Consider the following 14,536-nt stretch of genomic DNA (forward strand, 5'->3'; position numbering starts at 1 on the left):
TGAAGTCTCGTATCTCGACTTCTTCATCTCGCCCGAAGTAAGAGGAGAGCATTAGCCAGAAGACAACGTTCTCTTGAAGTGAATTCCCATATCTACTGGGCGACGCGAACAGGCCTTCTGCTTGGCTCACAGACTCTTGAAATTGGCCTAGCCAAGGCCTGGTCCTGTAACCAAGGTATCTGCAAAACCCAAACAGGCCGGAATCAGACTGATAGGAGAAGTGGTATGAAGTGCGCAGGTGACTGACGAGGTAGCAGGACAGAAAAGCATAGCAGTATTGCCAAATTCGCCTTGTGTTTGCAACCAATATTCTATGACTACCTGAAGAGACGCCGATTTGGCGTGTCTTGAGTTTCGTGCAATCTGCTTGTTTGCAAACATGTGTTTTTGTGGCTTGCCTTTCATAGTACAAGGAGCAAGAGATTGAGCTACTTGCACCTCCTCTATATTCATTGTAAGAGAGTTGACTTCCCTCTTAGAGCCTTAGGGTGCACGTCCAAGCTGTCATATAGCTATAAATCAGCCAAAATTAGCCTGAAGCGAGGCAGTAGCCGTAGAGTGCCTATGAAGATGAGGTAACGAGAAGCCGAGTCGCGTGCCTTGAGATGAACTGTATTCAATCAGGTCATACGATGATAAGCAGCAACAAGGGTCTGTTCCGGTCTGTCTATGGTGTGGCAGTGTTCTCAGCTGACTTTCACCAGGTAAGGCTACACATCTTGTCGTGCTTCTCCTATGACGCGCTAAAGATTGGTGTTGTCCGACATGGTTATGCACAAAGGTTTCCTGCTTGCCTTCGATGTCGAACCGGACAGTGGCTTCAAACGTTTGATTCTCTTCAGCGACGACAGGTAGTGTAGCGACATGCTTAGGTAGTGGTGAATGAATCGACATGCCTCCGACCACAAACTATACAACAGAGCTGCATCCCGACCTTGGTGTTGAGCATAATTCCAAGTTAGTGGTGCAGCACGGCACTCCAGTTTCCAACGAGGACTTGGACTTCATACAGAGCTTCATCAACCAGCAACGACGTAGCCAGAAGATGAACGAAGAGATGGCGAAGTTTAGGGACACAATTGGAGATTGATTAACATCAACACAGAGAGTGACGGACAGCTACCTGACAGATCCCGCGATGCTTGAAGCAGTGACTTCTGAAATTGCGACATGGTTGCGATACGACAACAATACGAAAGAGGACGCCAGCAGTATCCATCGCTGGACCAAGCATCGACTAGTGTTTGATATCCTGTACTATCACACACTGGCTGTTCTGCTGCTCGAGGAAATAGACTGCTTCTTTAATGGAAAGAGCTTTGATATGGCTAACGTTGACCACTGCGAGCAGGAGGCTTGGATGCTGCTTGGATATGCCTGCGATTTATTGGAAAGCGAGTTCGAGCCAAAGTTTCCTGCTGTACAATTTGTCGAAATTCGAGGTGATGACGAGGCGAACGAGGCATTCTGGGAAGAGATCGAGGAGAACGCGACAGATGTCAAGGCCCGCGACAGCCTAGCGTGGTGCCTTGCTATGATGGACAAGACAGATGACGCACTACCGGTCATCAAGATCTTTCTGGACGACATGGTCCCTAAAGGCAGGAGGAAAGCAGACGTGCTCGATAACCAGGGGAGCAGATTTCGACCATTCGCTCACGAGTCACCAATACGCCTGCTTCAGATAGTGGCCTGGCTGCTCAACTTTGTGCAAAATTGCCGAGGACAGAATTTGGGAGCCTTCACCACAAGACAGTGCAGAAAGGCGGATTGTGGCATGCATGGACTACAGGCCAGATTTGACGTAGTCAACATGCAGATCGAGGAGTCAGTAGCCACCGCCCTTTTTGGAAAAGGTGATTTCATGTCAAAGAATCCAGTCAACGAGGCACTGACAGGATGAAAGAATCTGCTCAATGCCGCGAATGCTGACAATTCAGCGATGAGGGCCGTTGTGAAGTACTTGGAGGCAATAGCCGAAAGCTCGAGCAAGCATATTGTCGCATCGCCCCCGTCAAAGGACGAGCTCAAGCGATCAAGGAAGGTTCGAAAGGCAACCGAAGGGCGTACTCGATTGCCAGCATGTACTGAGCATTCGGTAGGTGAGAACAAGAATCCGCGCCATGAATGGACTTTTGGTTCCAAGAACAGCGTGCACTATTGCATCTGGAGAACGCTGTTTCCGGAACAGGGCTCTGGCTCGAGGCGTGTAAAGCTGAAAACCGAGGACTTCATAAGAACAATGTGTGCTTGGCCGTTTGAATTCCAAGTACGGCGTAAAAGCGTTGAGGTGACCTTCACGAGGACGAACAAGGGCGGACACAGAGAGAGTATTTTACTGCATCTGCCTCATGGCCCATATATCGAGTCAAACGTCCTTGTAAGGTATCAACGAGCGCTTCGGTGGAGATCCGGTTGGGAGTCGGAAGACTTTGTTCTGCGAGACACACGAGATGCGTTGGAATGACCATGTCGTGCCTAGGTCTCTGTGGATTAACATGTTCTTTCGGATCACGTCCTGGAAAAACTAAGTGCAATTTCCTTTGTATCGTGTCCCGAAGGACCATTGTCGGTTGTGCGCAATCGCCATCTCATGTCGACAAACATCAGATCTGAGTGATTGTTCAACTTCGAAGTCGTGGTTCTGGTATGCCACCGTGGGTCTTCCAGGTTGGCGGCATGCAGCCTTATTCGTATGACTTGAAATTATCATCCACGCTCTTTAGATGCATCGGACGTACCCATACCGATCGAGGACTGATCGAGGGTAGAACTCGAGGAAACGCGGACACGCGAACGCGTCGTGCGCGCAGCATTCCGGACACTGACACAGCCGTTTCGCTCTTGTAGCTGATCGCAAGGTCCGGTGGCAGTGGAGAGGATTATCTTTTGTCAGAAATGTGACGTTTAATACTTCAACCTGCTCTTTGTTGTGACGATGGACAATGGGTGGTGGACATGGCCACTGTGAAAAGCAGGAACGACTATGCATCCACGTAGCACCAATTCGGCTTTCGCCAGGAAACCGGATTAGCTTCTCCGATGCCCGGAACAGCTAATCTCGTCCTCGAGTTAGCCCACCTGCCCACTACAAAATTGCGACCATCGATCGTACCTTCCACGACACGAGACACACTCTGTTGTTCCAAGGGTCGAGGACGTGAGCGTCAGTAGACAGCATGGTATCGCCGATTAGTCACTGATGCAACTCTTTCACATCATGTCTATGCGAGGACCTTCTCTCATGATGTAGCAGTCTCTTAGTCCCAGCTCACTACTACTGGGATATTCTACACTTCACTGGATCCAGGGAACATGACAGATGAGTCAAACCGGGACTTCGAACGCCTGCTCGAATTCTGTTCCAAAAAGGCAATCGTTATACACCCTTCGATAAAGCCACGGAAGGTCTATGGCGCTGGTCTTGGAGTATATACAATCGATCGCGTCAGGGCTGGGGCTCACCTTGTCCAGGTGCCTACCAAACATGTATTTACACCTGACAGTATCCCTGAATCATTCATCCCAAACTCTTTGAGAAAAGACTTAGCCGTTCATGCTCAACTCGCTGCTTTCTTTGCCTTTGCCAGCAAGGACGATCTTGAACAATATCGACCTTGGTTGGACACGTGGCCAGCATTGCACGATTTTATTGATACCATGCCTATATTCTACGGGGAATGGGCTGAGTACATCTTACTGCAGCTAGGGAGAACGAAAGACGAAATTCATCCAAGACAGAACGCTAAGAAGAGGACATCGAAGCGAAGAAAGATTAGTACTGACTCAACTGATGCACATACAACAAGACCTGGAATCTCATCTTTTTCTTTATCTCCAGCTTTGTCTGGAACCTTCACGATACCGCCCGCACACCCCACTGGCTCCGGCTTGCTCGCCAAAATGACTGACAAACTGGTTCAGCACATAAAGAGCGTCAATAAGATAATGTCTCACCTCAATCTAATTCAAGACGACCTGAAACTCACAAACTTCCTTCACGCGTGGTGTCTGGTGAACACTCGCTGTTTCTACTACTTCTCACCTGCTACCTCTACACTTTCGAAGAAGAGCAAGCTCAAATCAAAACCACCGTCAGACCCGAATGAGGCAATGGCTCTATGCCCTTTCATGGATCTTTTCAATCATCGGGCTCCACCTCCCTCGATCGATGTATTTGGCTCTCACACAGAAACTAGTACGAGCCAGGCACTTCCTTGCAAGGTCAAATCAACAGCTGCGGGCTTCACAGTCACTACTACTTCCTCTACTCTCGCAGACACCGAAGTCCTTCTATCCTACGGTGCCCACACCAACGACACATTATGGTCCGAGTACGGCTTTCTCCTACCTAGTGCCACGAATACATCCGATTCAATCTGTCTGGACGAAATTGTTCTTGAAAGCATGACAAGCTTAGATAGGACAACGCTGGAAGAGCATGGCTACCTCAAGAACTACATCTTACATAACGACGGCTCTATCTGCTACAGAACCGAAATGGCGTCATGGCTACTGGTACTAGGCCGTCAGAAGTGGGCAAAAGTCGTGGCAGAAGGACTAGATCCGGAAGACAGCTGTACTACACCCAACGGTAAAGAGAGGCATGAAGAGTATCTGCACAAATGGTTGAATAAGGTGACTCATGCTGCGGAGCAGAACATCAAGGTGTTGAACCAGCTAGCTGAGGAGAAGTTGTTGCAGAGCTTCAAAACGATGAGCATCGTGGCAAGCTCGTATCCCGAATCAGACGAGGATAGCCTGAGACTAGCTAGGCAACGACGAGACATGTGTCTATTGAGATGGGAACAGATCAAATCCATGGCAAGTCGAGGTATCAATAAATTCAAGGAAGAGAACAATCAAATACGTATATAAGAACAAGAAAGCAATCAACAGTAAGCCTACCAGATTTTTTATCTATGGCGATGAAGAAACCTAACAAGCCGCAGAAGTGATAACATTTGAGTGTCAATACGCAATGATTAACAAAGTCACAACGCATACGATTCAGAACGTAAGAAACAAATAAAAGTGCTGAAAAATAAATTCCTCCAAGCAGCTTCCGACAATACAGCACGCGATTTCGTATAATGAAAGCGATAACTTGTAATATGCTTACAGTTCGTATATTGCATATTTGCTTGAACGCGCATGCCTAGCAGAACCTGAAGTCAAAGACGAACATTATCCATCGCTCAGCACTTCACTCAATATACTGAAAGACATGCCTTGACGATAAGGCGTCAACGGACCAGGAAATACCAGTACTCAATATTACACTACCTGGTGCCACGTGGCCACTAAGCAGCGACAAGGTCAACGTCAATGTCAAAGAAGTCAAATTTCACAGCTGCAGTACAACCACAACGGAAAAACAAGAACAGGGATGATTTTGACGAGGTGTGGTTACACGATGCTAAAGTAGTTTGTGCTGCCGGAGACATTATGCGGCATGAAGTAAAGAACGACAAACATATGTCACTTATCTTGTATGGTACAAAACATAATCAAACCAAATCCTAATCAAAAAAAAAACCCAGGTCTCGTTAATCGTCAACGTTGTCGTGATCGTCGTTAATCGTGTCTGCTGTACCGTGCAACCTCACTTCTTACTGAGCTGACGCTCACCCTCCTTGCGCAGATCACGACCGGAAGCGCGACGGATAATGTCGTGCTTCATGTCATGCATGAAGGTTTTGATACTCTTCGTCCTCTCTGATGTGTTGCTCGTGGTAGTGGTTGCCGATGTTCGGGTGGGCGGCAAATGGTCGTACTTTCTTGCCTCATTGGCGGGAAATGCTTCAAGTCCGTTAGTCTCGAGGTAGGGCGCGTGACGACTGTTGGGCCTGATAGAGCCTCCATCGGACGAATTATGCTGGAGGGTAGAGAGTTGTGCGATGGCATCGTAGGTTCGGTGAATTGAGGAGGGTTCATCACAGGAGTGGCGGACCTGATGAGCACAAGTCGTGCTTTGTTTAGGAATCGGAAAGGTAGTGGTGCGAGTTTGGATTGTTGGACGGTGTCGTGGTGGTGACATACAATCTGGATGTGGACGGAGGGTCGCTGGCGAAGTGATCATGTTGGAAGCTGGATAAAAGGTGTGCTGTTCGTGAGACTTCCTCGGGTTCCCTACACCTGGACAATTGGCGAGTGAAGCAGGTGGTTGAGCATCAAAAGTCGTCTTTAGAGGGAGCTGCGCTCGAGGAGCAGTTATTGTTGAAGATACCACGACCTTATTGGAGCTTGTTGGGTTTTCGGGCGTCGCATTGTCGTCCTTTATCAAATTGGGAGCGGGCTTGACGGACTTCTGTTGCCTTTTGTTGTTACCAAGTCTCAATGTTTTTTTCACTTTGTTCAAGGCTGAAATGTCGTTTCCAGTCTCACTATCCCAATCAAAGAAAGACAGTTCCCCGTCTCGGTCGGCTGGAGACAATCCACTAAAGCTAGCATCATCCGGTACCGGCTGTCTTCGAACGAACCCGTAAGCTGATGGTGGTGGTCCTCTCCTGTCATCATGTCGATTGGCACATCTCGGATCGTTGACACGATATTGGGCTCCACCCGAGCCTTGAGTACGTCGTGCATTTCCCTGTCCAAGTTTTGAGGACTGAGAAGTGGGCTCTTCAGACTTGTGCCGTTTGTGCTGCACAGCCTTCCGGCCAACAGGGAAAAGGGTAGGGATATGGCCGATCACAGCTCTGTTTGAGCTCTCAATTTGTTGCAAACCATGGTCCGTGCCGAATTTTGCGATATATCTTGGGGGAAAGGTGCTGTACTCAAGTCTCTCGCGATCCAGCGCAACGCGACTCCGCACGGGAGAGGACCCAACAGCCTTTGAACCAGTAGAACCTTGATACATGATGTCAAAAAAGCTCTATTGTGACTGCTAACGGACCCTTGGTACAGGAACTAGGAAGTTAAAAAAAAAAATCCAGGTGAACACTGTGTAGGAGACTGGTTAGAGAGTTTGCGTAGTGAAAACTCAAACAAGCCATGGTCACGAAATGATTAGTATATATCACAATATTAATCGCAGTACTTCTGAACCACATAAGCGCTATCTACCACTCACAGGCCAAGGTCTTGTCAGATGTGATTGTGGCCAAAACCGTTCATGTCAAGGACATAACAGGAAGGTCCTCGTCGGAAGGCAAAGTACAGTGTCCAATAAAGCAGGGAGTAGGGCGCGGGGATAGGTCCGGTATGTACCTCGACAACAAAGTTGCCTCGAGGCTTTCTTTACAGACGTCTGATGGACATTCGCACAAAAACAATAGACTTACCGTAGCCCATTGGTCGTATCGGATCGCAAGACATGCACCTCGACGAAAAAATCCGTTTCAGAGCAACGTTCCGAGTTGCGGGTTGGTCGTTAGGTCAACGTCAATGCACAACAGCATGCATGCGCCACATGCTGGCGTAACGAGGTTGCGCCATCCACATACTCGAAGCGTTGCCTGCAAAGACTCTTTGTAGTCACCACTTGTGATTGAGTGTTTGGAAGTGGAACGTTTGTAGGTGGTCACAAACAGCGTCACTTACACAGCGTACAGGATATTGAAGCGGACTAGATAGTGAGAGATACTCAGCTGTTGATATGCAGTGTCGTGTTTCGAGTCCTGGTTCGTGTAAGTCGCCTCGATGACAAGAGATGCATCTTGGCAGGCTTCACAAATAGGAATCGAAAGCGAAGCTGCTGGAAAGTCGATACACTAAACAACTCGGATCTCAACGACGCTTTAAAGCCGTAAATGGAATGTTCAGAACAGTCGATAGAGGTCTTGCAGGTAGAAACACATCGTACTGCTGGAGCTATTTGGTTCAAGATGCTGTGAGAACCGCGAAAGATGCAACTCAAATTGTGCCTAGAGCACTGCAGCCTCGGATCATTGCAGGTTGAGAACAGATAGTGATCGGCGGATCCGAAAAGCAGATGTAAGTGACTTGGGTGATTGTAAACGAATGTGCATCACAAGCGCGAATGCACAGCATATAGCCAGGAGGTGGATGTAATTTCAGAATGAAATCCTTTCTGATTCGTTGATCAGCGACGTTAGGTCCTGTTCGAAGACAGGAAAGCTCAACCGAGGACTGGCTTCCGAATTTCCGGCTGCAGCCAATAGAGAGCCTCAGAACCCTGCTTAAGTATTAAGAACATGAAAATCGGGATGTGGAATTGCAGCACACAAAAACAGAAGGCAGATGATCGGAGAAGTGTCCTTGGACGACTTCAGCACGTCTCTTCCGTGTCGAGTACATCCTAACCTTCCAGCAATTTTACATCTTGTTCTGAGCGAAGAGCATCATGGCGAACACATCAATCAGTCCTGGTCATGCAGGGATGACGTACAGGAGGCCGCCAGCAGGCTAGTACGTCCCCTGACGTGGACGAGAGTTGCCAGCTCATCGGGTCCCAGCCTCCTGGGAAGGTCGAGAATGTGCGCGAGTGATTTCCTGAGCGAAGTGAACTTTGAATGGTATCCAGGAGAAAACGTGTTCAGAACTGGGAACTCAGAACACTATGGCTTGATATTCTCCTTCAGATGTTGCAGAACACCATTGCCCGTGTTAAAGCTGTAACTTGCGAGAATTCAGTTTGAAGCTTCCCCTGCAAGACAGTGTGGCCTATGCCGTGACTTCTGTCCATCCACCAAGTTGGGCTTCAATTGTTCGAATGACGACAACAGCACTGCAATCTGTTTTCACGAAAAGAAAAGTGATTCTGGTTCCCATGGTGCTCAGCTGCGCATGAATATCTCCTCGCCCAGCTGTTTGCTTGGCGATCTTCTGAGTGCCTGTTCTCGACTGCGGCACCCAGATTCCAGCTTTTCCAGCTTGCGCAAGGTCTGTGATGCTGCGGGATCTAACAAACAACAGATTAAGACCGACCAGTGTTCAGGCGCAATACAACAGCTGACTCGAATATAGAGTTGAGGCACTGTGGCTTGTATCTTGTGGCTACTACGGAGAATTGACAATCCACGTGCTCGGCAGTCGGAGTTTTAGCCAGCCTCTTCCTTTCAAGTTCAAGTTCGCGACGCAATCCACGCGGATACCAACTACTTCAGCTTCACGCTTTTTGCACTCAATTCTGTACACTCACGTCGTGTGAGCCTTGCTTCCGAATATTCCATCCGCTTAGCGCGTAAATCTGGCAGCTTTCAGAACCAGGATTATAGCTTCACAGCTCAAACTAAAGCAAACTCGTGCGCAGTTGGCGCACAGCAGTCGCAGTGTCTGCACCCAGCAGTAGAATACTTTCACGACCTGGCAATATTGCCAGACCACCTCAGAACCAGACTGAGCACCTCGAAGTACACCAGGAACCACTAAACACCCGACCCTTACAACGCCAACAACAGAATCCTTCAGATCTTCCTCACCGCCCACCCTCTTCAGCTGCTACAAGCAGTGCAAAAACTTTGAGACGTACACCACGACTGCAAGACGGGCTGGTTGCTCCACACGACCTATCTGCTCAGATTGCAGCCGCTCCAGGTCAGATCGCGTTCACCCAATCCGGCTCAACTAGTCCACAGAGCTTTCAAAAACTGGTCGAGGACGACACCTTCTGGCCTCGTAGAACCACCCGTATCTCTCGTCGAACTCACGAAGCTATCCTCTTTGCCCTCGAGGCCGTTAGAAGTGGCCGTGGAGTCAATGCGATACAGTTGACCGTCGATCACGAGGAGGAGAACGCTCGAATGTCGGACCTGTACGCCATGAACCAGCCGGGTTCCAATTCTGCTCGATACCAAGATTCTAAAGCTCAGGCCGATGCTGCAGCTGCAGCTCAAGCAGGCATAACCACCCCACGACAGATCATGGCCGCTAGAAACGCCCGCAAGGCCCAGCAAGAGGCTAGTCTTCGCCAGACACAAGAGACGGACCCATCCCGAAGAAGACAACAGGAAGATGTTGTTGGCGTTGCACCAGATTCCCGGCGACAACAAACATCTAGAATCAACTATACCGATGCCGAGCCTACTGCTCGGCTACCCGCAGGTCAAAATGTCACTATTGGCGGCAGAGCTGATACAATACCGACCACTAACGGCATAGCCTCTAGGAGCGGCAACACTACTCTGAATCAGGGTCAGCTGCGATCAGGCGCAGCTCAGCAAACCTACAATCCCACACAATCTCAGCTGCCTTCCTCCTTGCAAGCTGGTCAGCCCCCAGCTGATGCATCGAGGATACAGAGGAACAGAACAGAAGCATACGAGAAGCTCGAAATGCCTGCTGTAGCTGATGCAAGAGCTTCGCAACAGCAGAGATCGAACCAACCTCAAACAAGCGGTCCTGCCCCTTCCGCACGTGCTGCCTTTCCCCATGCCTTCGAAAGGTGGGAGACCTTGTCCTCTCACTGGGAAGGTCTGACCTCATACTGGATTCACAGACTACAACAAAATACAGATGAGCTTGAATCCAAACCGATTGACAAGCAAATGGCTCGGCAGATCACTGACCTATCAGCTGCTGGAGCCAATCTATTTCACGCGGTCGTTGAGCTGCAAAGGTTGAGAGCCTCTTCAGAGCGAAAGTTCCAAAGATGGTTCTTCGAGACTCGGAATGAGCAAGAGGCAGCCGCCGAGAAGTATGCTGATCTTCAAAAACAGCTTCAAGCAGAGCGCCAGAACAGACCACAAATCAGCAACGCAACTATGGATTCTTTACGTGCTGAGAAGGTCAAGGCTGACGAACTTGTGCGGGAAATGCGACGTGAGTTGCAAATTAGCAAGGAAGAAGCACGACGAGCTTGGGAAGAGCTTGGTCGACGGGAGCAGGAAGAGCGAGAAAGAACAATCGCTCTACGAAGTGGCGAACCAACCCTAATCGGAGGTGTCCAGGTCTTACCTATGCAAGGCCTCACAAGTAGACATAACACATCCGCCTCACAACGACCAGTAACTCGCGATGGACCTTACCAAGGTGGTCCGAGTGCTACTTTGATGGGTGGTCAACAACCTCTCTCCCGAAGTCAGGAATCTTTGGACTCGCCGACTCAAGAGCAACACCAATTCCGCTACCAAGCTGATGCTACTTCACCAACAGACACCGATCCTTTCATCGAGACTGCACCTCGGTCCGTCCCTCCTCCATTACGCCATGAACCCGACACCCACTTTATGACAACAGGTAGTCCCCAAGGTCGACAAACCACCGCACAGGCCATGGCTGCTGCTAGAGCTGTCACCTCTCCAGCACAAAGTCAGCGTTCCACCCATAACAGGTCGGAAGGTCCTTCGTATATACCCAGCACCCGGTCAGGCGCAGGCAGCATACAGAGCGACGAGGAGTATCATATCGGTCCTGATGGACAATATCTTCGAGATCCACAAGGTCGACCTATTCCGTATCGTCAGCCTCTTGGTGGTTACGAAGAGGTGGCTTCCGATGATGAAGATCATGCTGCCGACGTAGAGCGAGAACAAATGCTAGCACAACAATACGCTCAGCGTCAACAGCAATCACGTTACACACCGCAAGGCCAACCCGCTCATACTCCCTCTCGCTCACCTCAACACTATCCACAAAGCGTCTATGCTCAAACAACCACAACTCCACTGATGCAAATACAACAAACTCCATTCCACAACGACTCCCCGGCTCAGAGCCGCCACACCACCTCATCAACACTGAGTCCAGCAACTCCACAACAACCTCCTCCAACAGCTCGTCTAGCCTCTCCCAGCCACAACAATCCAGCAGACTATGAAGGCGCCGCCTATGGCGACGACGATGAGGAAGAGGAGGGCATGTACCCTCCCCCCCCACCTGACCCCGTCGCTCAAACTAGCAGCACACAAGCACGTACCCACCACGTCCCAACCCGCCTCTCAGACATTCCCGAAGAACGGACTGACGCCTCCCGCTCTTCCCGCGCCTTCAGCGCCACACCAACAACAACTTCCGATACCCTCCAGGGCGGTATTCTAGGCACGAGACGGTAGAATCCTTTCGCGCTCAACTCACACACATCACGACAACAACGACTCAACGCATGGCTCGCCAACCAGCGAGCCCAACAACTAGCCATGAAAGCTGCTCAGAAGAATCCTCTAGCCATCGACATCCTGAAGATAGACCTGATCGGCGCACCTAATCAGTTTCCTTTCTCCTCCTCACCACCACCTAAAAGCACATTCGGCGGGTTTGGCTTCGATGCCGCCGCCACCACCACCACCACCACCTTGTCATCCTCCCATGAGACCCGCAAAAGTCTCGAAAAAGCCGTCACACGAGAACTCAGGGCGAATTTAAAGAAAGTGAAACAACAACATAAACAAGAGCAGAGGAATCCTCCGAAACTAGGAGGTAGGAAGTTCATGAAATGGCTTACATTGGCGAATTGTATGATTTGACGGTTTGGCGTACTCCCCAGGTATTTTCTGAAGCTTTGGTTATGTCGTGGTTCGGCTGCTGCTGCTTGTCTTGGGATTGAATTCCTGATGGCGGTGTGGAGACCACCTGAACAGAATTGTGACTTGGGGAGTACGCCCGATAGTTGAAGAAGAAGAAGATTTGATTGTTCTTTTTGGGAAGCATGAAAATAAAAAGGAAAGAAATGGACATAGAGACTTTGAGATGGGATGGGGATGTACATTCGTTTTGAAAATGCTTCTGTACCTATAGAGACGAAATCACGACAGCAAGGAGTTTTTGGACACGATCAGTGGACGCCTCAAACAGGCAAGCAAGAGAGCAAGTAATGTGTAAAGACGAGTGTGAAGAATTATTCTTCGTTGGTTATTCAATCTGTTTTTTCTTCTTCTTCTTTTCCGCTATGCAATGATGGTTGTACGCAAGATATTCTGACAAGAAGTTAACTAACTACACTGTCTGTAATCCAACACCGTAATCCCTTGTGTGCCATTCTGTCGTCCAGGCACAATTAATTGTCATCATGCAGCTCAATCTGTTCGTTATGTGAACCTTATTGTGCTTTCCTTTTATAGCAAGAGCCCCTATTGCTTTACTGTGTGGTGATCGATATAGTTATTTTGCTCAACCTGAATAGTCGACCTCGACATAGATAGGATCCCGACATCCGCAAGTCCTCGTGAATGGATTGTACATGGCAGGTTCGCCACCATTGTTGTTGCAGACCATGGCAGCACAAGCTTCAGTACTCATGGTTGCAGTATGCCAACCTGGCGGTGACACTTTCCTCTTTTCATTCTCGTTCACAAGCTCTGCGTGTTCCATAGCTCTTGCTGCAATACGTTGGCCTGCCATAGTGCAACCATCCATTGCTGCTTCTCGTCTTTGCGGAACAGTATGCTTGGCTCGGAGGACAAGAGCAGTGCTGGCTGTGGTATTCAGCTGGTTGATGTTTATCACTTTGTTACTTCCTGACACGGAGAAAATCGAGCCAGCTCTGTTCTGGACCCAGTACGTGATGACATTAGGATCGTACATGTTGACAGCAACAATAGAGCAGTCAGGAAGATATGGAGTGGCATTACTGTTGTCGACATGTTTTGGACGAAGCTCGAGGTTTGGTTGAACGTTAGAGTGGCCGATCCCATCGCAGGGCAGCTCTGTTGAAGCATTGAGCACGATAGTTGAGGCAACAAAGCCGTCCATCTGGCAGCCATAAGAGATGACGCCGTGCTGGAAATGAGGTAGCACAGAGCCTACCGTCGCCGTATCTTGTGGCTGGACAGCAAGAGACTGAGCAAGAAGCTCTGGTGTAATATCAGTTTTTGGCGGTGGCACGTAGGTGAGGTTGGTGTCTTTGATTGGGAGATCGGCGCCTTCAGCTCTTGTCTCCCTTCGAACAGCCTGGAGCTCAATACCATCCTCGTCTGTCCCCAACAAATCCATGCCAACCAGCAGGTTAGCCATGTCTTTGAGCGGTACGCAGGCGCAGGCGTTATGCTTTGGAACCAGTATCTTTGCCATAGCTTCTGTGCCGCATCGAAGTGTTTCGCAGGCTCTCTGTTTGCCGATCTTGGCCTTTTCCCGAAATTAGTATTGACAAGGGATTGAGCTTGGGCCTTGCTGTCTTACCTCTTCTTGTGTTTTCGATTGTAGACGTTCCAGAAAGTTCAAGGATTTTAGGTACTGTCTGCTCGCTTCAGTGGCCCACTCTGAGCGGAAGATTGTGCCCTCTAGCTGATAGATTCTATCATTGACCTGTGTGATAGCTTCGATGGCCGTGGGATGGCCTTGGTGGTAATAGGGTAAACAGTGAGCAATAGCAACCATATATAGGATGAGCAATACTCTCATGCTTGGGATTTTTCCGATAGCCATTCTGACCGATTGCTCTTGATTGACGATGATTGACTAGGAGAAGGAGGAAGTAATTGTGAGAAGTATGATATAGAGCTATAAGGACAACAGGTAGCGAGCGTTTGATCCAAAACAAGATCGATGGGTAGGAGGAAAGTTGTAGGATCTGATCTACTCACTTGATCAGTATAAATGAAGAACTGTGCCTGCCACCTGCCAAGCAGTGACGATCGACATGTTTGGAAGCCGCAAGAAGGTGTCAGTGAAGGACAAAGAGTCGCACTTGCAGAAT

The 14,536-nt window shown here is 49.2% G+C and overlaps 5 protein-coding genes across 5 annotated transcripts; 3 read left to right on the forward strand and 2 right to left on the reverse strand.

Moving 5' to 3' along the window:
* Window positions 1-1,138: 1,138 nt before the first annotated feature.
* On the forward strand, window positions 1,139-2,262 carry LTR64_007795 (uncharacterized protein; the record flags this gene model as incomplete). Its single annotated transcript, XM_064902112.1, has 3 exons — window positions 1,139-1,856; window positions 1,941-2,098; window positions 2,152-2,262. 3 exons carry the CDS (start codon window positions 1,139-1,141, stop codon window positions 2,260-2,262), a joined length of 987 nt encoding a protein of 328 aa, XP_064751791.1.
* A 1,053-nt stretch (window positions 2,263-3,315) lies between these two features.
* LTR64_007796 (uncharacterized protein) lies at window positions 3,316-4,878 on the forward strand (the record flags this gene model as incomplete). The annotated part of the gene is made up of 2 exons (XM_064902113.1): window positions 3,316-3,778; window positions 3,842-4,878. 2 exons carry the CDS (start codon window positions 3,316-3,318, stop codon window positions 4,876-4,878), a joined length of 1,500 nt encoding a protein of 499 aa, XP_064751792.1.
* A 727-nt stretch (window positions 4,879-5,605) lies between these two features.
* LTR64_007797 (uncharacterized protein) lies at window positions 5,606-6,862 on the reverse strand (the record flags this gene model as incomplete). The annotated part of the gene is made up of 1 exon (XM_064902114.1): window positions 5,606-6,862. The coding sequence occupies one exon, from the start codon at window positions 6,860-6,862 to the stop codon at window positions 5,606-5,608; it is 1,257 nt and encodes a 418-aa protein (XP_064751793.1).
* Window positions 6,863-9,707: 2,845 nt separating this feature from the next.
* On the forward strand, window positions 9,708-11,957 carry LTR64_007798 (uncharacterized protein; the record flags this gene model as incomplete). The annotated part of the gene is made up of 2 exons (XM_064902115.1): window positions 9,708-10,348; window positions 10,403-11,957. The coding sequence occupies 2 exons, from the start codon at window positions 9,708-9,710 to the stop codon at window positions 11,955-11,957; spliced, it is 2,196 nt and encodes a 731-aa protein (XP_064751794.1).
* A 1,054-nt stretch (window positions 11,958-13,011) lies between these two features.
* On the reverse strand, window positions 13,012-14,265 carry LTR64_007799 (uncharacterized protein; the record flags this gene model as incomplete). The annotated part of the gene is made up of 2 exons (XM_064902116.1): window positions 13,012-13,965; window positions 14,020-14,265. 2 exons carry the CDS (start codon window positions 14,263-14,265, stop codon window positions 13,012-13,014), a joined length of 1,200 nt encoding a protein of 399 aa, XP_064751795.1.
* Between the last annotated feature and the right edge of the window lie 271 nt (window positions 14,266-14,536).

Source organism: Lithohypha guttulata (genome assembly GCF_036872675.1).
Source record: "Lithohypha guttulata strain CCFEE 5908 chromosome Unknown scaffold_6, whole genome shotgun sequence".
NCBI classification, from domain to species: domain Eukaryota; kingdom Fungi; phylum Ascomycota; class Eurotiomycetes; order Chaetothyriales; family Trichomeriaceae; genus Lithohypha; species Lithohypha guttulata.